At 39.7% G+C, this 22147-nt stretch overlaps 3 protein-coding genes across 6 annotated transcripts in view; 2 read left to right on the forward strand and 1 right to left on the reverse strand.

Moving 5' to 3' along the window:
• trappc9 (trafficking protein particle complex subunit 9) overlaps positions 1-22147 on the reverse strand; it is a 233478-nt gene that overhangs the window by 141748 nt on the left and 69583 nt on the right. For all 4 annotated transcript variants that reach the window (XM_082521363.1, XM_082521361.1, XM_082521362.1 and 1 more), the window contains one exon: positions 1852-1970. In XM_082521363.1, the coding sequence (XP_082377489.1) occupies positions 1852-1970 (119 nt within the window). The remainder of the gene's footprint in view (positions 1-1851; positions 1971-22147) is intronic.
• LOC309698142 (E3 SUMO-protein ligase ZBED1-like) lies at positions 7235-8926 on the forward strand (the record flags this gene model as incomplete). The annotated part of the gene is made up of 2 exons (XM_082520455.1): positions 7235-8084; positions 8499-8926. 2 exons carry the CDS (start codon positions 7235-7237, stop codon positions 8924-8926), a joined length of 1278 nt encoding a protein of 425 aa, XP_082376581.1.
• LOC309698305 (zinc finger BED domain-containing protein 4-like) lies at positions 8950-10304 on the forward strand. Its single transcript, XM_082520639.1, has 2 exons — positions 8950-9128; positions 9218-10304. Exons 1-2 carry the CDS (start codon positions 9021-9023, stop codon positions 9608-9610), a joined length of 501 nt encoding a protein of 166 aa, XP_082376765.1. The 5' UTR covers positions 8950-9020; the 3' UTR covers positions 9611-10304.

Consider the following 22147-nt stretch of genomic DNA (forward strand, 5'->3'; position numbering starts at 1 on the left):
GCGTTTTCCTTTTGACTTTTTTGGCATTACTGACCAACGCCTGAGTTTTGTTTGTGTTACTTTTATGGTGATAGCGGCTTGTCCGTCTCTTTTAGTTGAATTACTTCAATAAAACTATTTCATTTTACTGTTTCGCCTCCTTGACTCCTTTTTCTGACCCGGTCACTTTTGTTACTCCCCCCTCACCGCCTAGACCCCCCCAGGGGAACGTAACAATACATAAAACTCTGTCTAGGAAGTACAGAAAATTAAAATAGAATTTTGATAAGATGTTCTCTCTGAACAAACTAATATTGCAGCTGCTTTTGACCTTGCACTGCAGATTATCCAAACCATAAACAAAAAGGCTCAAAACACAAAGATATCCTGTCATTTAAATTCCAGCTCCATATTTTTGTTCTTTGTCTCTGCTGGAGTTACTCTGCATGATCCCAAATAATCCTCATGCATCTCATCCTGGGCACTGGTGCAGTCCCTCAGTTCATCCCCTGTCTGAAAAAAGCTGTTTACTTTCCTTTCCCCTCCCTTCATGCCAGCTCGAACAACAGGTGGGTGGGGCCTCTTTGCTCATAGCTAAAGCTTTGCATCTGAGGTGAATATATTAGGAATTTCTTCTCTCACCAAAAATTGAAACCAAGGGTTTAGAGCAGGCTGAAGCCTGAACGCTGGTTAACAGGAATTATTTATACATACACCAACCTCATTTTCTTAAATTCTTGGCCATGTATGATATGAGCTTCAACTATTAATAATTGTATATACTTAATAAAAAGATCAAAAATAGTTTACATTTTGTTGTAAGTTTTTTCTGTTTAGATGGCCATTAATCACACAAAACACACAAAAAAATATAATAAGCAGTTTTGCATTATACAGTATAACCAAATCTTTACATTAAGTTAAAGAAATATAGTATAAAGCACAATATCCACTTTTTGTTCATCTACGATCATTTGGCCCAGTCATTTTTTCCCTTTATAAGATAATGTAAGTGCTAGACAAGTCCTTGCAGAAGCTTCTAAGTTCACCAAGGCTTAGACTATGAAAAAAGGTTTTTCTTTTTTTCCCCCTCCCAACAATTAGTCATCATCCTATCAAACTTTTCAATGGAAAAGGTGTGTTCGGTAGCACATCTGAACATCAAACAAAATAGGTTTTCTCTCTGGATGATTCATACAGGACAAAGCTTTCACAGGTATTGTGGCATTGTGACTTTCAAAGGCAACACAATGCAGTCTCCACACTTGCAGGTGTCTGCTGTGCTACAGGTGAACCCTCAGCAACTAGACTCAGTCAGACCGCCCATTTCTACCCTTTAGATACCCACAAGTCCTCAGTGAAACTACATCCCCTGCTGATCCTGTGCATTCTCATTCTGCCGGTCTCCTTTCCACCACTCTTTATTACCTAGTCTAATTTATTCTCCTGTTCACTCTTGCTATTTTTGTACAAAAACCCAAGATGTTCCCCTCGTGTCTACAGCTCAGATTCAATGAGCAGAGTGCATCAGGAGCCAAGATGTATTACCATCCACATAAACACACTGCTTCCACAGACATTTACAAGAAAGTCTAATTGACAGTAAATTGTGCAAAACCATGCACACACAGTATACAGAGCTATTGGTGTGAACAGGAAGAGAGACAGAGGCAAAGTAAGAAAGTAAAGAAACTAGCCAGAGATACTTATCATTTGAGAAAAGGTGCAGTGAGATTGGACAAGGATGAAAATGGATTTTCACTAAACCATACAACAAGCCAGAAAGCACAAGAAACAGACTGTTTGCATTTTGAACTGAGCAAAGGTTTCCTTTCTTCCCCACGCACTTCAGAGAGGCTTTTATTTAGTCACCTTAATGTGGCTGTACTCAGCCTTGCTGGACTCGCTGCCGACGGGCTTGGTTTCAGCCCTGGGTTTGAGGACTTGGCGGAGGGGACTGGAGATTGGTAAGCCCGTCACACTGATTCCATCTGTTGACAAAGCACAGCAAAACACAGTCAGAAAAAAACAAGAAATCATTAAATTGAAGTTGGCAGAGCATTTGCATCATTTGTGGTTCGAGTATTTCTACAACTGTTGGGTATCATTATAAAATATCGTCGTCACTCCTGAGGTTCCTTCATGGGGTAGTGCTTAGAAAGCTCAGAAAGACCTAAATTAGATCTGATGCAAACCAAAACAACTGTTTAGTGTTTTTAAACTTTTGACAGACAATTCACTCAGCATGGCAGGTCTACAATTTCAGCAGAAGCCAAAACCATGAGGAGCAACACTTAGTACAGAGACAGTTTAGAGGCTAGTCTTTAATTAAGACCCAAAAGAAAGAAGTGCAGCTAAAATGTTAAAAGAATTGGTACCAAACTATGTGTGAATTTCCTCAAATGTGAACTGAAATCATAAAATGTATTGCTAACTAGTAGTAGTAACTATATTTTACAGACTCTTGCACATATATAGTACCTTGCCGCATCCCAGAATACAATACAAAACAGACCACAGAAGCGTTTTAGCTCAATCTTGCAACGTGAGCCTGATAGTTGGTCTGGATCGAGGTTGGCGATCACCAACGGACCAAACACACCAGGTGTGAAAACAGCCCTGGTCTAATCTGTTAGCATGATTATGTTCTGTATGTGGTCCTGTAAGTGAGGCCTAATTCCAATCTGTCAACTATATGACTACGACTATATGACACACAACATAATTATAAAGGGGGACTCTGTTTCAGACGTATTCAGACGAAATCTTTATCTAAATCTCTCACATTTCTTCATTCTCTTTTTCTTATTATTTAGTTTAGGCAACTTACATGTTCTATAAAAGGTCCTAATGTATGTGTGCTGCTTCCTCACTACTGGACTCTCACTTCCCTTTCTTGCTGTTAATTGGCTCCTGGTGGTCCCTCCAAAAAGCCAATGGGCGAAACCTGAGCCCCCATCAATACTCTGCATGGGTTATTTTATAGGCTAAGTTGGTACACCTCTGATAACTGCCAGCACACAGCTAAATATTAGTAATACATATTTCTGCATCAGTTACTGTAACTTGCACACATGCTCAAAGATAACTAACTTAATCAGGACGGCAACAATTAGCATGAGCACGACTTGGGGTCAGACGAAATTAGTGGGTACCCTGAAACTAACACACAGTGATGAACCTTTATAGTTATGCTGTTCCGAAAGGTCTTGATTAACCTTTATGTTCATTCTGTAAGTTCTAGTGTGTAGTGCTGTCAGCATATATTGCATTACACTGAGAGATCTGACAATTTCTCTGCTGTCACTGACATAAAATCATGTCTATACACAGCAGAGGTTTACCCAATGATACAAAATATCAGTGGACTTTATCTCAGGCTGCTGTTATCATTTTTCTTATCAGATAGCAAACATAGTTCATCTATTGCATCACAATTGCTCTACGGCCTATCTGATTTTCAAACTTTTAAATAACAGAAAATCTGAGATCACTGGGTTTATGGTACTATTTTGTGCATGAGGATATGAATGAATGATTTTATGTCCATGACCTGAGAGAAGCAGCATGGACACAGAAGCAGCTGCACAATCAGCAGCTGTTAGGCACCACCAGAGGGGCTGCTGCGCTTTGAACTCACTGAAACAATACACAAAAATGACGCCCACAGCTTAAGCTCTGACGTCAAAGGAATCATGTCACTCTCCGACGTCAGCAGGATAAAAAGCCCTGCAATTTCCCCCTAGAGAAGGGAAATTACCGGCCTTTGCAGCAGCTTGGGCTATTGGGTTCATGATGGACATATTCACAAACTGTCCAGCTCTAAAATAGCTACATAGAAAACCGTTCAATAGAACCACATGGAAGAGGACTTCTGTCAAAGGGACTTGCTTGTACTAAAGGATTACACTACTGTGCTGCTAGAATTCATTTAAGTGAAAATTTGGATTATGCTAAAAATACAACAACAACCAATAAACATGGATATGTTGCATTTCCGACTAACAACTTGGCAGGAAAAACAAATGAATATAGCCGTAACAATTGTGAGCAGATGAGAAAAAATCTTAGTAAAAATAGCAAGAATTCATAAACGGTAGAAAGAACACACAGATTTCCTTCTTGCATATTTTTTTGATGAAATAAATAAGAACAGTTTGTTCAAACACACAGTGCTTCGGGCTCTTTCGTCTCCAACTGCAGTCTATTTTAAATAAAGGCCTGATTCTCGATTCGGAACGTGTTAGTAAGGACCCAGGCACTTTTTGAGAAAATTCTCAAACTAATTAATTATCCTCTGCCCACCTGCTGCAGATAAAGGGGACTTTGATCTAACCAGAGGCTTCATTTAGGTACACCTACAATAACAGACTTCTGGGGCCACCTGGGGGCAACAGAAACAAGTTGAGAACACAACACTGATTTACTTTATCATCAACTTTTATCATCAACTTTTATTGCAAACAAGCTGCTTATTTACACATCTAACAGTTACACTGTTATTCATTTGGAGTCTCTTTTTTCTGACCACCTGGCAAATGAAAGACAAATAATAACTTGAATCTGGAGAAAAATCTTTTTTTGCTCGACTGTGTTTAACAGCTGGTAGGTAATTGCTTCTTTCTGCAGTTTTGTGCTGAATGAGGAGATTTTTTCCAGCCAAACAAGAAAGTTGCACCTTATTACCGTGCAAAGTTACTGTCGCGCTGTTTTCACTGCATTGCCACATTACCACAATAATATGTTTGAGGTGGGTCTAATATCATGTTCTGTAATAAATGTCAGGTGAAATGCAACTTATGTGTGAGTAATTGTATTTTATATTATTGAAGAAAAACTAATTATCATATAATACTGAAGAAAAAAAGCAGAACCAACTGTCTCCTGCAGTTATTAGAGCCAATACTGCATATTCTGCAGGACTCAGATACAAGGCTACTACTGCATTAACAAAGAAATGAATGATTTATCTTGCTGTAATTAACAACCATAAGTGATATCAGATGGATATTAGCTGAACTACTAAGCAGAGATTTCACAATACCAGCAATTTAATAGCTGGTAAAAAATACCACCAGAATTAAGTAACTCAATACTCGCCCACCAAAAATGGTGCTTTTGTAAATGAAAGCAACAAACCTAGTTGCCTCTTAATGTTAATACAATGGTTAGCACTGTTGCCGCGCAGCAAGAAGGTCCTGAGTTCAATTACACCATCAGGCCGGGGACTTTCTGTGTGGAGTTTGCATGGGTACTCCGGCTTCCTCCCACAGTCCAAAGATATGCAGTTAGTGGGGATAGGTTAATTGGTTAATCCAAATTGCCCATAGGTGTGAATGCGGGATTGAATGTAAGCGCGAATGGTCACCAGCCCTGCGACAGACTGGTGACCTGTTCAGGGTGTACCCCGCCTCTCGCCCTATGACAGCTGGGATAGGCTCCAGCGCCCCCCGCGACCCTGAAAAGGATAAGCGGAATCAGATGGATGGACGAGGTATTACAATGGTTACACTATGACAGCTCAAATATTAGTCACTGCAAATATATTTGTTATTTGTAGTTATGCACTCACTTACGCTCTCCCCGAATTTGCTTGGCTCAACTGGTTGTAGGAGCTGTGTTGCAAACAGGGAATTTGCAGACTGTCCTCTGGTGGACACACTAAGCCACGTCAACAACCTTAACATGATCTCCTCCATACCTGCTTCATGCCCTGGAGGACGGGGCTGTGGCCCCCCCACACCCTCTAGCAGATCATTACATGAAGGAACCTTTTAATACAAGCGCGTTCATGCTCACAGGTTTACACACGGGTGCTCACACACACACAAACTACACCCTTTTTGGCTCCTACCTCAAAGCACACTGTGCGCTGTCGATATTACATGCTGCACAATAATGTTTAATATTTAGTATTTACTGTCATATTCCCATAGACCATGGTGATGTTGTTTATTATGTTGCTCTTTTTTTTTTCTTCTGCTTGTTTTCTCTTTTTTCTTTCTCAACAGGTGATCCAGGTGATTGATATTTGTATTTTTTGTCTGCTTATTTTGTTGTTTTTTGCCCTTTATCACCGTCCCTCTTCTCCACTGTTTCTCTTTCCCTCTTTCTTTCTCCCCTTTCTTTTCCCCAGTCAAGTCTGTCCCGTATTTAGCAAGTGAAAATACAATAAAATAAACAATAAAAGGTGAATCAAATGGACCATTATGGCAAGGCTGGGATGGTCCATTTGGTAAATTAAATCCGTTGGGCATCTTTCTTCGCCTTTAGACAATAATTCTGATGGCAAAAGAGCCAAACGGGACAGGCAAAAAAACAAAAAAACAAAACAACCTTAACATGGCTGAAAAGTGTTACTCCTGGGGGTTTTTTGTTTTGTTTTGTTTTTTTAAATCAACTTTTTTCTGTTTTTAAATGTATTTATCAGCTGTGTCAGCTGGACAGATTGGCAAATACCTAATTTTAGGAAAAGAATAAAAAATCAAAAATCATTCTGGCTCTACTGCTCAACTTTAAATATCTGACTACATGACGATCCCAGTCTGAAACGAAACAAGTTCCTTGTGGTTAAAATATCCTACAAATAAAGCAGAACAATTGTTATGTATATGAATATAATTAACCATGAGCCCCCCACCCCAAAAAAAAAAAATCATCACAATGTCAACTGGCATTAACAGTTAAGCCATCTTACTAAAAACCCCAAACAGTGGATTCATCTGGACATAGAAACGCTGACTAAATGTTTTGCTAAAGATTCAAAGCTGACTGGTTGGCTGACACAGTCTCCTCCTATTTACTCATTTGCTATATCCTGCTTTTTAATAGGTTAGATGTACATGCAGGCATAAACTCTGAGTGTCGGGGAAGGACATGAACCAAAAGTGACGCTTGTAGGACTTTATTAGTCGAATCCAGCTTTATGATACACAGTCTCTTTCAGGAGACACACATGACTCGCCGTGTCCTGTGGTAAAGTGGGACCGTGTGAGTAATCAGTGTTAGGGCTGAACGATATATCGCATTTGCGATAATATCGCGACATGATCAAGTGCAATTTTCTAACCGCAAAGGCTGCGATTATACGCTGCGATTATACTCCGTTTACGTGACATGCGCGAGTAAAACATGTGATATGATCAAACGAGATTGTCTAACCACAGAGGCTGCACTCTGGTCACGTGACACGGGGAGCAAAGTTTTGAAACAGTCTACCGAGAGTGAACTAGCAAGCAAAGCTGTAGCCTACACAATGGTCTCAGGTTCAACAGAACCAGAGCCTGCGGGGATGCTAGTACCAAAGAGGAATGGAACATCAGCCGTGTGGGAATATTTTGGGTTTAAAACAGATGATGTCGCACAGAGTCAGGTACTGTGTAAAACCTGTCTTGGTAGAGTTTCTACATCTCGCGGAAACACTACGAATTTGTACCAGCACCTTAAGACTCGGCACAAAACAGAGTATGGTAGATGTATGGCTAAAAAATCTAGTAGTGTGCAGAATAAACCTAGTAACGTTACTCGGCAAGGATCACTGACCGAACTGTTTGATGGTGTTACGCCATATGAACGCACTTCAAAACGGCACGTGGAAATCACCAAAGCAGTAACCCACTGCATCGCGAAAGACATGATGCCCGTCAATACGGTGACCAAGCCTGGGTTCAATAATTTGGTAACTACACTGGATAAGAGGTACAGAATGCCCTCCCGCACGTATTTCAGTCAGACTGCAATACCCGAGCTACATATGCAATGTAGGCGGAGGGTCGCAGCGGAGTTAAAGGCTGTTGAGTTTTTTGCGGCGACAACAGACATGTGGTCAAGCCGTACAGCAGAGCCCTATCAAAGTCTGACGGTGCATTACATTACCGAAGACCTCCACCTCGAAGCTCGCAGCCTACAAACGGCCTACTTCCCCGAAGACCACACAGGGGAAAACATTGCTGCTGGCCTGAGAGAGGGGCTTGCGTGTTGGGATCTCCCTGAAGACAACCTTGTCTGCATAACGACGGACAACGCGTCAAATATGGTGAAAGCAGCACAGCTGAACGAATGGACCAGGCTCCAGTGTTTCGGACACAGATTACATCTTGCTATTGGTAAGTTACTGCCGTGAGAGAGAGAGAGAGAGAGAGAGAGAGAGAGAGAGAGAGAGTGTGCGTGTGCATGCATGTATGTGCGAGCCTGTGTATCACTCTCTCCTACAAACACACCACACTATTATTTATCTTGTTCTTTACTGCTGTTAATTCTAGATATGTTATGTCAACCCCACCCTGATGTACCCACCTCTTCTTATGTATTTTCTTTTTTGTTTTTGTCTTATGGTCTTATGTTCTTGTATGTCATGATGTATGTAACAGTAGCTTTGGCAACACTGTTCCCATAGTCATGCTAATAAAGCAACTTTGAATTTGAGAGAGAGAGAGAGAAATGGTGAAACCTTGCATCATAACTGCAATTGTATGTCTAACACTAATTTTACTTTTTACTTTATTTTTTTTTCCCTCCAGAAAATGCAATCAAAGATGGTAGAGTATCAAGAGCAATTGGGCTGTGCAAGAAGTTGGTGGGGCACTTCTCGCACAGTTGGAAGAAAAAGGCAGCTCTCACTGAGGCACAGAAGGAGCTTAAGCTTCCTGAGCACTCTCTCATTACTGAGTGCCCTACAAGATGGGGGTCCAAAGAGAAAATGATTGCCAGAGTGCTGGAACAGATGAAAGCCATATCGCAGGTATTGACAGGTGACCGACATGCACGCTCCCTCATCCCAACCTGGCAGGATGCTGAAGTGTTGGAGTCCATTCATAAGGCACTGCATCCTCTCTCCGAATTTACTGATGCTCTTTCTGGAGAAGAGTATGTGAGCATCTCCTACCTCAAGCCAGTTCTCCATCTTCTGGCAACATCAGTCTTGGCTGAAGATACCTGCGGACACTGATCTGACTAGATCAATTAAAACCAAGGTCCTGGCATACCTCAACGACAAGTATAGTGACCTCAACACCCAGGAGCTTTTGGATGTTGCGTCGTTCATGGACCCTAGGTTCAAAACGCAATACATCAGCGCAGACAACCTTCCTGCCATTAAGGCCCGACTGAAGACAGAAATGGTGGAATCGGCTAGACGTACACATAATCAGGTAAATCCTTGAAAATTATATTTCCACAAACACATAATATTTAAAAATAAGCTAACTGCAAAACTAATGTCTCTCTTCCCATCTGGCAGGAGAAGAGGTCTCGCACTGAAACTGCTCAAAATTCTCCAAGTGCACAGGCCTCTGGGGGAAAGGCAAAGAAGACTATTGGTAGTCTTTTTAAAACCAGTGCGGCCTCTTCAGCTTTGCCTCTGCCACTTGAAGATGTCGTGGAGGCAGAGTTGAATAGTTACCTGTTGACCCCTGTCATTGACGGAGAGGATGATCCCTTAGCCTGGTGGAAGGTGCACAACATTCACTTTCCACGACTGTGCAAGATGGCCCGCAAATATCTGTGTGTGCCAGCCACAAGTGCCCCCTCAGAGCGTCTGTTCAGCACTGGAGGGAATATAGTGACCTGCACTCGCTCATCCTTAAAGCCAGCAAAAGTAGATATGCTAGTCTTCCTAGCAAAAAACCTGTGAGCTAGGATGATTATGGCTAACTGAGCCATACTCATTGTGCACTTTAGTTTGTGCTGTGTTGCTGTTACTTACTGCAGATAATCAAGATGTTCAGCCAGTTTTAATTTAAAGGCGTGTTTGTGTGTGTGTTTACACAATTGTTATTATGTTTGCACCTTATGTGTAATGTTACTGACTGCAGAGATCAGTAAGATGTGTGTATTTTTTATTTATTAGTTTTATTTATTTAATATTATTTTTTAATTGAATGACTGTCTAGTAGTTCACAGATGTCGAAAAACTGAGTGTGGTAAAGCCACTGATTTTTTTTATGTATATTTCTGCAATCTGCACATTGTACTGACTTTCATTTTAATGTTTACACCAGGGTTCCTTGTCAGCACTTTATGCTCAGATGTTTGTAAGCTAAAAATAAACTATTGTGTATGTTCAAATATACTGTTGTGATTGAAGAAGTTAAATAAAAATGTCAGTCATCAATTCATGCATCACCTCATGTCATCATAACAGAGGTCTGTCTTCCAGGAAAGAACAGTTTAAAATTAATGTAATATAGTATTGGCCATACTATATGATGTATTGCTTGTCTTTGTTTAATAATACAGAAGACAAAGACCTTAAAAAATAATCGCATATCGCATCGCAATCGCAATATTGGGGCAAAAAAAAAATCGCAATTAGATTATTTTCCATAATCGTTCAGCCCTACTCAGTGTTGTGATTAACGATGGCACCCCTCACAATCATCACCTCCTTTTTCACCCACCTTCCAATCAGCATCTGTCTCGTTGCCTAACGGCCTCAGGGAAATTCAGGTGAACTCAGCATTTTTATCACAGGCGGCCTTGCTGCCAGTGTTTAAATAGAGGGGCAAAGATTGGGAGTGTCATTTCTGAAATAAATGGAACATTATTAGCAGAGATCTAGACGTCCATGAAATGCAGTGATGATAGGTCAGCTGCACTCACCTTTACGAGGCTTTTTCCTACAAGACAAGTATATCTAACAGATTTTGAAAATATGACCGTTACATTAGAATCTTTTTCAATTGGTCGTTCAGAGGAAGAACCATCAAGATAATGGAAAATGCAAGTCAAGCACTGCTGGACCCGATCCTCATTCAATATAAACTTTAACTGTTAAAGACCGCAGTGTTGATCACTGTGTTTAAAAGCGTTCTGTCACATAGTGTATTTCAGCATAGTTGTCTTTTCTGGACATCACAATTCATGAAATTCAAACTACTGTGGCATATTTTTCAATGCAGCTGATAAACTTGTTATTATATGCTGCTCAAAATCTAAGATAATAAAAACATCACAGCATAACAAAGTTAATTAAACTGTGCAAGACGTAAAAACCACTGTGAATCCATTTGACCTGCTTTAGTAAAAAATGAAAGTGACCACATGGGAACAGCAGAAGCAAGAGCAAGACAACCCCCAGAAAAAAGGAAGTGGATTTGCTGACAGCAGCCCCAGACCATTGTTCTCTCTTCATCTCTCCTGACTGATTTTTCTCCAGTTTTACTTTTTATTATGTTCTTGTCACTACTGTTAGCATGTGATGATACATGCATGCCATTCAGGGTGCAAAGGTCATGCAGGATGGCACATCTAAACATGAAATAGTAAGGTGTTCCAAGCCTCCCAGCCCAGTCCCTATCTCAAAGGTGTAGAGGACATACAATGATTACAATAATCTCCAGCAGGCTAGTTCCTGACCAAACTATCAGAAACATGCAGATGAGGGTGGCATGAGGGCCTGACATCTTTTAGATGCACCTAAACTCACAGCCCAACATCCTGGATTTTGTTTGACATTTTCCAGAGAATACCAGAAACGACAGGTTCAGAGCCCAGTTCTCTTCATAGTGATGTCCAGACTAAACACATGTGACAATGAAAGAAGAAAGTCGAGCTGTCAGTTGATGCCCTGAAGCTCAAGCGCACTTAAGTTTTACAGCAGGACAATTATTTGATATACACAACAGCAAGTCCACCTCTGATTGTTTAAGTCTGGAGAAGTCTAGTCAAAGTCTGGACTAAAATCTGATTGTGATCCTTGCACATGCGCTTAAACAAGCTACGCCTGTTCAAAAAGTCTGCAATGTGGCTGAATTAAAACACTTCTGAAAAGAAGAGTGGGCCAAAATTCCTCCAGTGATGTAAAAGACTGATTAGCAGTTATCGCAAAATGTCAAAGAAGTTCTTTCTCCCAGGGATAGGTATCACTTAACGTCACACAGAGTCAGGTAGATTTGTTTTTTTCCTCTAATAAATGACGTAATCGTTTAAAAACTGTATTCTGTATTCCCTGGGATTATCTTTGTCTAATATTAAAATCTGTTTAATGATCTGAGACATGTAAATGTGGCAAATATGCAAAACACTTAGTTTAGAGCACATAGTTTAAGGCTTAGGACTTATGACTTTACAACAAAAAAAATAGTCAAGAAAGGGGTGAGGCATTGAGGCATCCCTCTGCAGAACCAATATGGTAATTATATATAGTAGAATGAACACATATTCCTGTTAAATAAAAAGACCACAAGGGAGGAAATGGTAATTCAAAGCTTCAGCTATGGAGTCTTTCAGGATCATCAAACCCACAACCTGATCTCTCCTTGATCTGAGGTGGAAGGTGGGACCTTGATTAATTTAAAAAGTTGACACAGTCTTGTAGAATTTAGTGGAAGTAAGACTAGATGACTGTCACTAGATGATAATTTGATTTAGCTTTCCTAATCAGGCTAGTGCAGACATTTCTTTGTGGCCTAGAGAAATCTTCAGGGAGAGACCTTGGATCGTTCTTGTGCTTTATCTCTGCTGTTGATGGCAATGAAGACTTGTGAACAGAGCCAAGTATTATATCTGCAACTAATTCTATTTTTAATGGGGGTTCATAAGATATAAAAACATTAAAAGTTTTGAACATTTAAAGTTTTCCAATTGCATGGATGGATCAGTAAAAGAAAATACAATCAGTGATAAGTTGTAGAAAAAAATTTATTTTTTTGTGTTGGTAATTTGTGCATAAGATTAGGGGATTGTAGTTGATAAGGCAGTGATTGGACTTTTTAACAGTGACATTAGCAAACAGGGTATTTGTGGCATCTTTTAGTTTTTTTATTCATTAATGTTAAGAGGATTTTTTTAGATTTTATCTGATATGTTTCTATGAGTTAAAAAAAAGATGTCTGGTAACATGTGAGGGAAAACAGCTAGCGATCAGAGCTGTTTCCATATTTATCAAATTTAGACATAGTAGCATAGTATTAGCATACATAGCAGTCTGACATAAAACTGCACATCAAAAATAAGTGTGCATGTCCAAACATACAAACACACAGTCAAACATGCATAGTTTGACATACAGTCTTACTTTCATCCCTTCATATGTACACCTCTGTACACTATGAGAAGAACAAAGACCAAAATGAAAATGGAACAGAGAGATTAAAGAAAGCCTAACCTATAAAATTAGTTTTGAGCTGTTATTTAAAACAAAATGATTCGACCAACCTGACAGACTGAGGAAGACTGTTCCAAAGTTTAGGAGCTACAGCCTCTAAAGAATGGTTCTCTGGTTTTAACACAGGCGCATCAAACAACTGAAGACCCCGATCAGACAACAAGAGAGGCCAACTGCTGGGGTCAGGTCTCATAGCTCTGCTACAGCAACAGAAGCTGGGCCATGTAGGGCTTTACATGTTATTAATAAAACTTTAGAATGAATCCTAAATTTCAGCAGAAATCAGTGAAGGGCAGTAAGTATAAGGATTCAGGCTACAGCTAGTTTTTGATAGCAGCCTAGTTGCTAGTTTCTAAACCGGGCTTACGGGCTAAGGAGGACAGTGAGACACACGTATAAAGTCAGTTAAAAGCGTACAGCACGCTAAAAACATCACAATCTTCACTCACTAGATTTGTCTTGTTGCGACTTCTCTCTCTTCCACAAAATTAAATTCCACTTGGGTCTCCGCTTTGATACTTTGATACATATCTATACCGTAAATAAGCATCTGCAGCTGATCCGAGTAGGACATCCGGGGAGCGTTTCAAACACAGGAGCAGATCTGGGAGCAAAACATCCCCTTTTCTTGGCTCTTTGTGTACATTAAGTTAACTTGCCGATGACGCCTGTGAATTTTTTAACTATGTATTACCTCATTTGGATTGATTTATTTTTATAAAGCATATAAATGCCTCCACATTTAAACTGAAAAACTAATTTTAGTTAGAAATCTAAGTGTCAAAGTGACAAAGATCAGGGAATGCGTGAAGTGATTAGCGATCACAGTCACTAGGATTTGATAGTATATGAGCTGAAAAGAGTGGAGTTGTTTCTTTCTCCTCCCTCATGATTTCATGAGACAGAGACCAATGTCCAACTTTGTTTGTTTGTATTATTTCAGAGTAAATTCAGCTTCTGTGAGACACCTTTCCCAAAGATTGATTATTCTTGTAGCTAAACTGAAGGATTAAGGTGGATTTCCACATCTTTTTGAAGGGAGATGCTTTTACAGCTTTACAATATTTTTTAAAAGCCACCTCTAGCAATGAGAGAAAGCAGGTTGCAAATGTTTATAAATGCTGCTTTGATTCATCAATGATATGTATCAAGATGAGAGTTATATGGAAACCTACATAAGATTTATATCAGGAATTGATTCATAGCATAATACCAACTCAATAAAACCTCTTGGATATTGGTCAGCTAAGCAGCAGAGGGGATTGCTAATCCTTTTCAGCCGCTTTGGTATTAATGAAATTAAGGGCAGGTGCACTAGAGGGGCAACTATGAGACAACCCCCCCAAAACAGAAATGGATTTACAGGTGAAGGCCACTGAGAGTTTTCCCTCATCTTCTCTGACAACTTTTACCCCCTCACTAGCTTTGATTTTGGCTAGGGTCAGTGTCACTACTGGTAGCATGCGGTAATACCTGTGCCCTACAGAGGCTGCACAGGTAGTTCAACTCTTCCAGGACGACACATCAATATATGCCACTGTCAGAAGGTTGGCTCTATATGCCAGCACAGTCTCAAGAGCATAAAGAAGATTCTAAGAGACAGCCGGTTACTTCAGGAGAGCTAGACAGGATCATAGAGGACCTTCACCAATCACCAGGACTGGTATCTCCAATAAAATTGATTCATGTTTGTGGCTGCAATGTGACAAAATGTGGAAAAGTTCAAGGGGGCCAAATACTTTTGCAAACCACTGTACTAGAATTAGAAGAGCCTACACTGGTGCAGTGGGTCCTAGGTACTTCATGATGCACGACACTGCCTGGCCTCATATGGTGCGAGTCTGCAGGCAGCTCCTGGAGGATGATGGAATCAATACCAAGCTCACCTCACTAAAAATAAGTAAAAATACAACACCTCTGGGACATTATGTTTCAAGGTGTCTTTAAATTCAGTTCTCTGTAGGCTGAGCATTTCCATTTGCACCAAATGGCATCCTTATATTCCTAACATATTACCTTGTCCATACGAGTATAGATGTCCAGCATTATTTATTTTTTTCCCTGATGTGATTTCAAAGCTTTTCTTTTACATTTTTCGATCAGTGTATTTTAACAAATTCTTTTCTGATAGTGAGCACTACAGACTGATTTAGTCTGTACCTTGGAAGTAAAAACAAAGTTTTTGAAACAAAGATTTTCTCCAAAAAAAGAATCCACATACTCGAGCTGTTCACAACAGCAAAAATATAAAAAGCTTCCATGGAAAGGAAAGTGTAGATTGAATAGCAGCTGTGCTGTATGATTTGACAACGAGAGTACATTTGAAATCTAACATCAAAATGTCACAGGTTAAATACTTTTAAAAAAGGTGTTCTTAAGAGCTCAGCCTGGCGGTCTAAGTTAAAAGTTAAGTAATCTGAAACTAGCTACATCAGTAGGACAGCAGTGCATACGCTCAGAGATGTCGACTGAGGACATGCAAGATTTAAAAAAAAAAAATTCTTCCAGCCTCCAGTGATGCGTCTCTGGCGTCTCTTTCTCTGACAGTTGCAGACACTGACTACGGTACAAGGTGCTGTCTTCAAAGACAGCCGCAGCATTAATGTAGACACTGACACTGTCATTAGATACGACGCCCACACCATTTAACACAATAAAGCACTGTAAGTCAAGGCCCATTACTCCTGAGTGATGACATCACTTCCATTTGATCCTGTGTTATGATTTCGTGGTTTTGAGCTGGACACAGAATGAGAGATAAGCCTGTCTGAGGATAAATCATTGAGGGTCAACCTGTTTTGAATGTTGCCTCTGTTTCCCGTGGCATAATTTAACCCACTGGTCTCAGCTCAAACACTACACACTGAGTGCCACGTGGACAGTTAAGCTAGCAGGCTGATTTTCTCTGCACCGTGGTGAATTACTGCACATAATTGTGTACAGTTGCATTAAGTAACAACACACAAGTAGTGTGCACACCGAATCTCTGACCACACACAGAGTTTGTTTTCATATTTCATGTGGGCAAAGTAAAGGAAAGTTTCCATGTGTCCACATTCGTATTCATCCACATGCTCACAGCCATCTTCAGATTTTGTTATTGCAGTTTTTAACAACTATATTCATTCAGGACTGATTGTGTTGACCTACTTGTGCTACCAAGGACAATGAATATTTATAACACAGAGAAATTTCAATTAAATGGATCGGTAACAATGGGCATCTTTTTGCTTTCATTTTTAAAAAAATCTTATTAAAATTTTATTTGTTGTTATAATTGCTTTTGACACAGGATACGTGAACAGTTGGTCACAAGCATTTCTTCAGATTAGATTTTGTTTAGCTGGCTAAACATTTAAGAAACTGCTACAAAATATGGGTACTCCTTTTTAATAAAAACTACAACACATTTACATTAGCTTAGCTAGAAAAGTGGCTGTCTACCCAAAGTGTAAAAGACCCTATCATCTAACTTTTACAAGAGGACAAACGTGTCTTTTGAAATACTGAACCAGGGCCCTTCACAGCATACTGAATACTAATCATCCCTGTTCGTTCGTTTCACAAAGAGAGTATGACATTTAGGGTCATCTTGAAAGGTAGATATGAAATGTAAAAGTAAGAGTAGAGGTTAAATGTGACATGAAGAAGAGGTCAGTCCGAAGTAATGTGATATTAGGAATCCACATATATAATTCCCTATAATACAAACAATGGCAGTAAAAACGGTTTTAAACAGATCTGTATAGTATCATTAACACTTTTAACACTAATAACCTTCAGATAAGTCTGTTGACCTTCAAGCAGAGGTCAGGGGTCAAACGTAACATGATATTTTATATTTTTAAACTTTACATTTATTTACAATACACACCACATCTGTAAGAATCGTAGCTTTTAAGTTAGAGTAACAATGATTTTTGTCAATTTTCAACCAATAAATCAATAAGTTGATCTTGAAGACCTCGTGGAAAACACCAAAACAGAAAATGGCTCAATGGTTTTCTGGCACATTTTTTCAAGGTTGTTAAAAAGAGTGCTGCCTTGAAGAAAATCACATATTTCAGCAATTCAGCATTGTTTTTGGTCTTTGCAGATCAACACATTGTTTATATGAGCAGTGCCGTTTTTTTGTGGATTGTATTTCTTAGACACAAATTCATGTCATCTTGAAATGCCGAATCATAACAAAAGGGTAGATTATTGCTCAATGATTTGCCACAAATGGTATTTAAACCATTGCTTGGGGACAGAAAAACTTTGAAAAGAAATAAGAAAGCCTGTGCCGATCAATATCATCGTCAATAATGTTCCACTCAAACGTTTCCTTTAGAGAGGTAATATGCATCTGTTTCATACACCACAAAACAACTGCATAAACAGCCAAGTATCTTATTCCCACTGGGCAAGATACTCGGGCCAAGTTGCCTCTGATAAAATAAGGACTTGTTGAATGTAGCAGTTGTGCTAAAGATAATCAAGGTTTTACAGTTTAATTAGCAAAGATGGCAGAACTTCCATAATCTGTAAACCTTCACAATCCTCCACGGAGCACAGGCAGAAAAAACTAAATCTTTCTGCAAAGCAAGTTCATCAGCATGTTAACACAGCGTTATTAATGTGACTCCATTACATAGCATCAAATGTGTTTAATAAAAACGGCATCCCATAGTGTCACTATAGTAACTGCTTTTTATAGCAGAAAACAAGTCTTATCTCCTTATTTCAGGGCCTCAATTATTGCTCAGCTAATTAAAACATTAAAGCAGTGTCGCTTAAATGACCTCATGAGGCGAGTTGGCACTGGAGCTGAGATAAACATGCAGCATTGTATGCGTTTACTTTCCCTGTCATTTGAATTCACGTGCAAGTACACGCAAACACACTGAGAAAAATACTCTGTGCTGCACGAGCAGGTCCGTATTGATCGCTCATTAATATTCATCAGCCCATAGAGGCTGTAGTAAAGAGGTTCAACAGTGTGAAGAGAGCTTGGGAATGAGACAGGAAAGAAAGAAGGCTGGGCATGAACTATGAGAGGCTACGAGGAGGAACACAATGAATGAGCTTCGAGGTAGGGGAGAAGGTCGGACTATTTTTTTAAGCAGAAATAAGAATTAGAAGAGAGGAAATCCAAGCGAGGAAACTAAAAGCTAGGAGGGAAATGGAGGTGTGGAGACCTTGAGACCTCGATCCTATTACTGCAGAATCTTAAATAAGGCAGGCAGAATGCCTGGAACAAGAACACTCCTCTGTACAGCAGCACATGAACACTCATCAGCAATCAATATGTACATAATTTGAGACGGATAGTTCAAAGATGACTTTACTATTTTCCATTGCAGGGCTAGCCCTCAAAATGATTATCTTACTGATCACCAGTTTAGTTCAGCGATTGCTTTGTCTATAAAAATGGAAAGAAATAGGCTAAATGTACTTGTGCAATGACAGAAAAGAGGAAAGCTCCTGAATTTGAAAAGGTAAAGCCATCATTTTTTTTAAAACACCAACAATTATTCAAAATTTCTGTCAGCTACTGTTCCGTCTATTGTTTCAACACCACTCCACTGAAAGACAAATGCAAAAGTAACCATCGGTAGAGAAGTTTCAATCAAGACACTTGACATTATTACAGAAACCATCCATTTTCTTAAATGACTATGCAACTCACTGTGACAGGGGGCTAGAGCTTTTCCCAGCTGTCATTAAGCAATTCAGAGTCATTTTACAATCATTAGCTGAACCAATATGTATGTTTCTGCACTGAGAAAAGCGGGGCACCTGAGGAAACTTACAAAGACACAATCCCACACAGAAAGGCCTCAGCTGACCTGCATGCTCGAGCCAGGAACCTTTTTTCCTGTGAGGCGAGAGCACTAATCCATGTCTTATTACTAACGAAGCCTTTTTTAAAAAAATATTCATGGTTAGCTTATAAATATGTTACGGTACGCAAGCAGAGATATACAGACCTGATAATTTAGCCAGACTGAGACTGGGGTTTATAAAGCTCAATTACGATCTGATTCTTTTATTTTTATTGGACTCCACTGTATAGGTGGCTGCGGTTCAAAAGGCAGGGCAGGTCATCTACTAATCGGAGGGTTGCGAGTTCAATCGCTGGCAAGAGGCTGAACCCAGAGTGTCTCCTGATGCATTCATCACAGTGCAAATGTGAAAGCACTTGGACATATAAAGAAGCACTTGAATGGGTGAATGACGCATGCTGTGCTTTGAGTGGTAGAAAAGCACAAAATAAGAACCACTAATTACCACTAACTGTGCAGTTTTTGGGCCGGGGTTCTGTTTTTTGTTTTTTTAAATAGCCCAACAGCTCCGCAGCATTTTGGATCATTTTTAATGATAAAGTTAAAGATACACTAGTGCTGCCACACTAGTGTGTGATACCCACTAATATGTGATCACTTTTATGTGAATTAATTTAAGTAATTTTACTTTCAATGTAAGTGATATTTCCATTTGGGAATGCCCTAAATAACTACAGTAATTTTAACAGGAAACTTGGTAACTACCCCGGGATATTTGTAGCGGACGCTCCATTTTTGTACCAGTAGGTGGGAGTGTGAGACCATGGTTTGGCCTGTTGTTAGCAGCCTGAATATGGCGTTATTTTTGTGCCACTATTCTGAGCGCACGTAAAAAAAATTTGCAGGTGCAAGTGTTGCATTTTGAGGAGAAATTTATTTTGAGCGAAGAAAAGCTGAATTTGAGTGAACAAAATTCATTGCTGCGTGCAAAAAATGTATTTCAGTGTTTGCTATTATCCACACACACACAATAGCAGCCCCTCTCGCTCAGTTTTTGCACTTGCGCTCGCTCGCAATGTGTCGCTCGCGCTCTCAACATTTCAGCCCGTGCGCGCTCAACTCGTTCTGTACACCGTTATATTTGTGCCACAAAACCAGCCAATCACAGACTTGGATGCAAAAAAAATCTGATTGGCTGTTTTCGTCTCCAACCAGCTCGAAATGACGAAATGCAATATCCCAGAATCCATTTCGTCCAAAGCTCAAACGAGGCAGTGGCGGAGGAACACAGAGTGGCAGAGTTTGAAATATTACTCTTTGTGGGTCACAAAATAAACTTTTAAGATATTTTCATGCGAGAATGGTGCTGTGTAAACTTCTAATATCTGCTCGATTTATCAAGACATCACATATTTGCATAAGTGCTCTAACGTTTTTGGAGATGCCTGTTACCCACCAGCTGACCGAATACCTGGACTGGCCATTGGGCATTTACCCGGCATTTGCCCGGTGGGCCAATGGTGATTTTTCATTTTTATGTTAGTTTGTTTGTTTTTGTAATGGTATAAACAATGAAAGGTGGTGGATTAGCCAGCTGGTAATAATCAACTCTGGGCTGGACCAATTACAATACATCCGTATTGAGGGGAAAAGACTTCAGCGAGAATAAAAAAGACACAAAGCTGGAGTTATTCTGTCTTAGCTGCCTCTTCTCTCCTCATTCTCCCTCCCTCTCCTGTTGCTACTTCAATCATGAAACTGATCAATGATCAGCTGATCGTCTCTCTTGTTTGTTTATCTCCCACTTTGCGCCAGAAACAGGAAACCAGCGGATGTTGCGCTAAACAACAACAGCAGCACGTTCAAAATTGATCAGCTGTTGTTAGAATTTATTTAAAATTAATTTCTAGTATCAGCTGATGTTTGCTGGAGCCACAGCTGTAAAGCTGGAAACATGAAGGTGATACAAATCATACATATATACCAACAAAACAGTGTACATCACTGTCACAACAGCGTTTGTTTTCGTTCAAAGGCTTTATGGTTTTTCCAATAATACCTGGTGGTGTAGTCGGTGATTTTTTTGTCAGTTCAGCCTTATATATTATGTTTAACCCGAGTTCCCACCCGGTCAGCTGGTGGGTAACAGGCATCTCCGAAAACGTTGGAGCACTTATGCAAATATGTGATGTCTTGATAAATCGAGCAGATATTTGAAGTTCACACAGCTACATTCTAACATGAAAATATCTTAAAAGTTTATTTTGTGTCCCAGAAAGAGTAATATTTCAAACTCCGCCACTCTGTGTTCCTCCGCCACTGCCTCGTTTGAGCTTTGGACGAAATGGATTCTGGGATATTGCATTTCGTCCTTTCGAGCTGATTGGAGACAAAAACAGCCAATCAGATTTTTTTTTGCATCCAAGTCTGTGATTGGCTGGTTTTGTGGCACAAATATAACGGTGTACAGAAAGAGTTGAGCGTGCACGGGCAGAAATGTTGAGAGCGTGAGCGACACATTGCGAGCGCAAATACAAAAACTGAGCGAGAGGGGCTGCTATTGTGCGTGTGTATATGGATAATAGCAAACACGGATATACATTTTTTGCATGCAGCAATGAATTTTGTTCACTCAAATTCAGCTTTTCTTCGCTCAAAATAAATTTCTCCTCAAAATGCAACACTTGCACCTGCAAACCTTTTTTACGTGCGCTCAGAATAGTGGCACAAAAATAACGCCATACCCTGAAGTGCATGCTCCGCGCTGTTTTCTCATAATGGCGGAGTATTCAGGAAACGGCAAACCACGTCTCCCTGTCTGATCATTTCTTTCCTATTTACAGGTTCGCATCGTGCCCGAAATAGAATATAATAGCAATCACATCCATTATATAGCATAGATTAATCATTACGGTTGGAAAGTGAAAGCGTACAACATTGTGTAGTACAGTAAATTAGACTTTTGTAAGTATCTGTTTACGGCTATTCAGGAAACGGCAAGCCACGTCTCCCTGTCTGATCATTTCTTTCCTGTTTACAGGACACATATATAGCTGTCTACAGGTGCTGCCACCCGGTACCTGTAACACCAACATAGACCAAAAATAAAGTTTAATGATTTTTTAAAATAAGATAATACGACTATTGAACCATTTAGTACAAATTTAATTTCCCGTGGTAAATATAAGACTAAAATTGCCATAGTTAAAGCAGTTTTCAATGTTTAGTTCCAGTAGCTTATTAAAAATATGTCGTGTTATTTAGTGCTTAGTCTGTTTAAGAGGGTTATCATGAA

This window comes from Aulonocara stuartgranti, assembly GCF_965226115.1.
Source record: "Aulonocara stuartgranti genome assembly, chromosome: 22".
In the NCBI taxonomy this organism is placed as follows: Eukaryota; Metazoa; Chordata; class Actinopteri; order Cichliformes; family Cichlidae; genus Aulonocara; species Aulonocara stuartgranti.

Coding starts and splice junctions, on each gene's coding strand:
- LOC309698305 (XM_082520639.1), top strand. CDS start 9,021: ATGGACCCTAGGTTCAAAACGCAATACATCAGCGCAGACAACCTTCCT. Junction 9,129..9,217: donor CTAGACGTACACATAATCAG/GTAAATCCTTGA, acceptor CCCATCTGGCAG/GAGAAGAGGTCTCGCACTGA.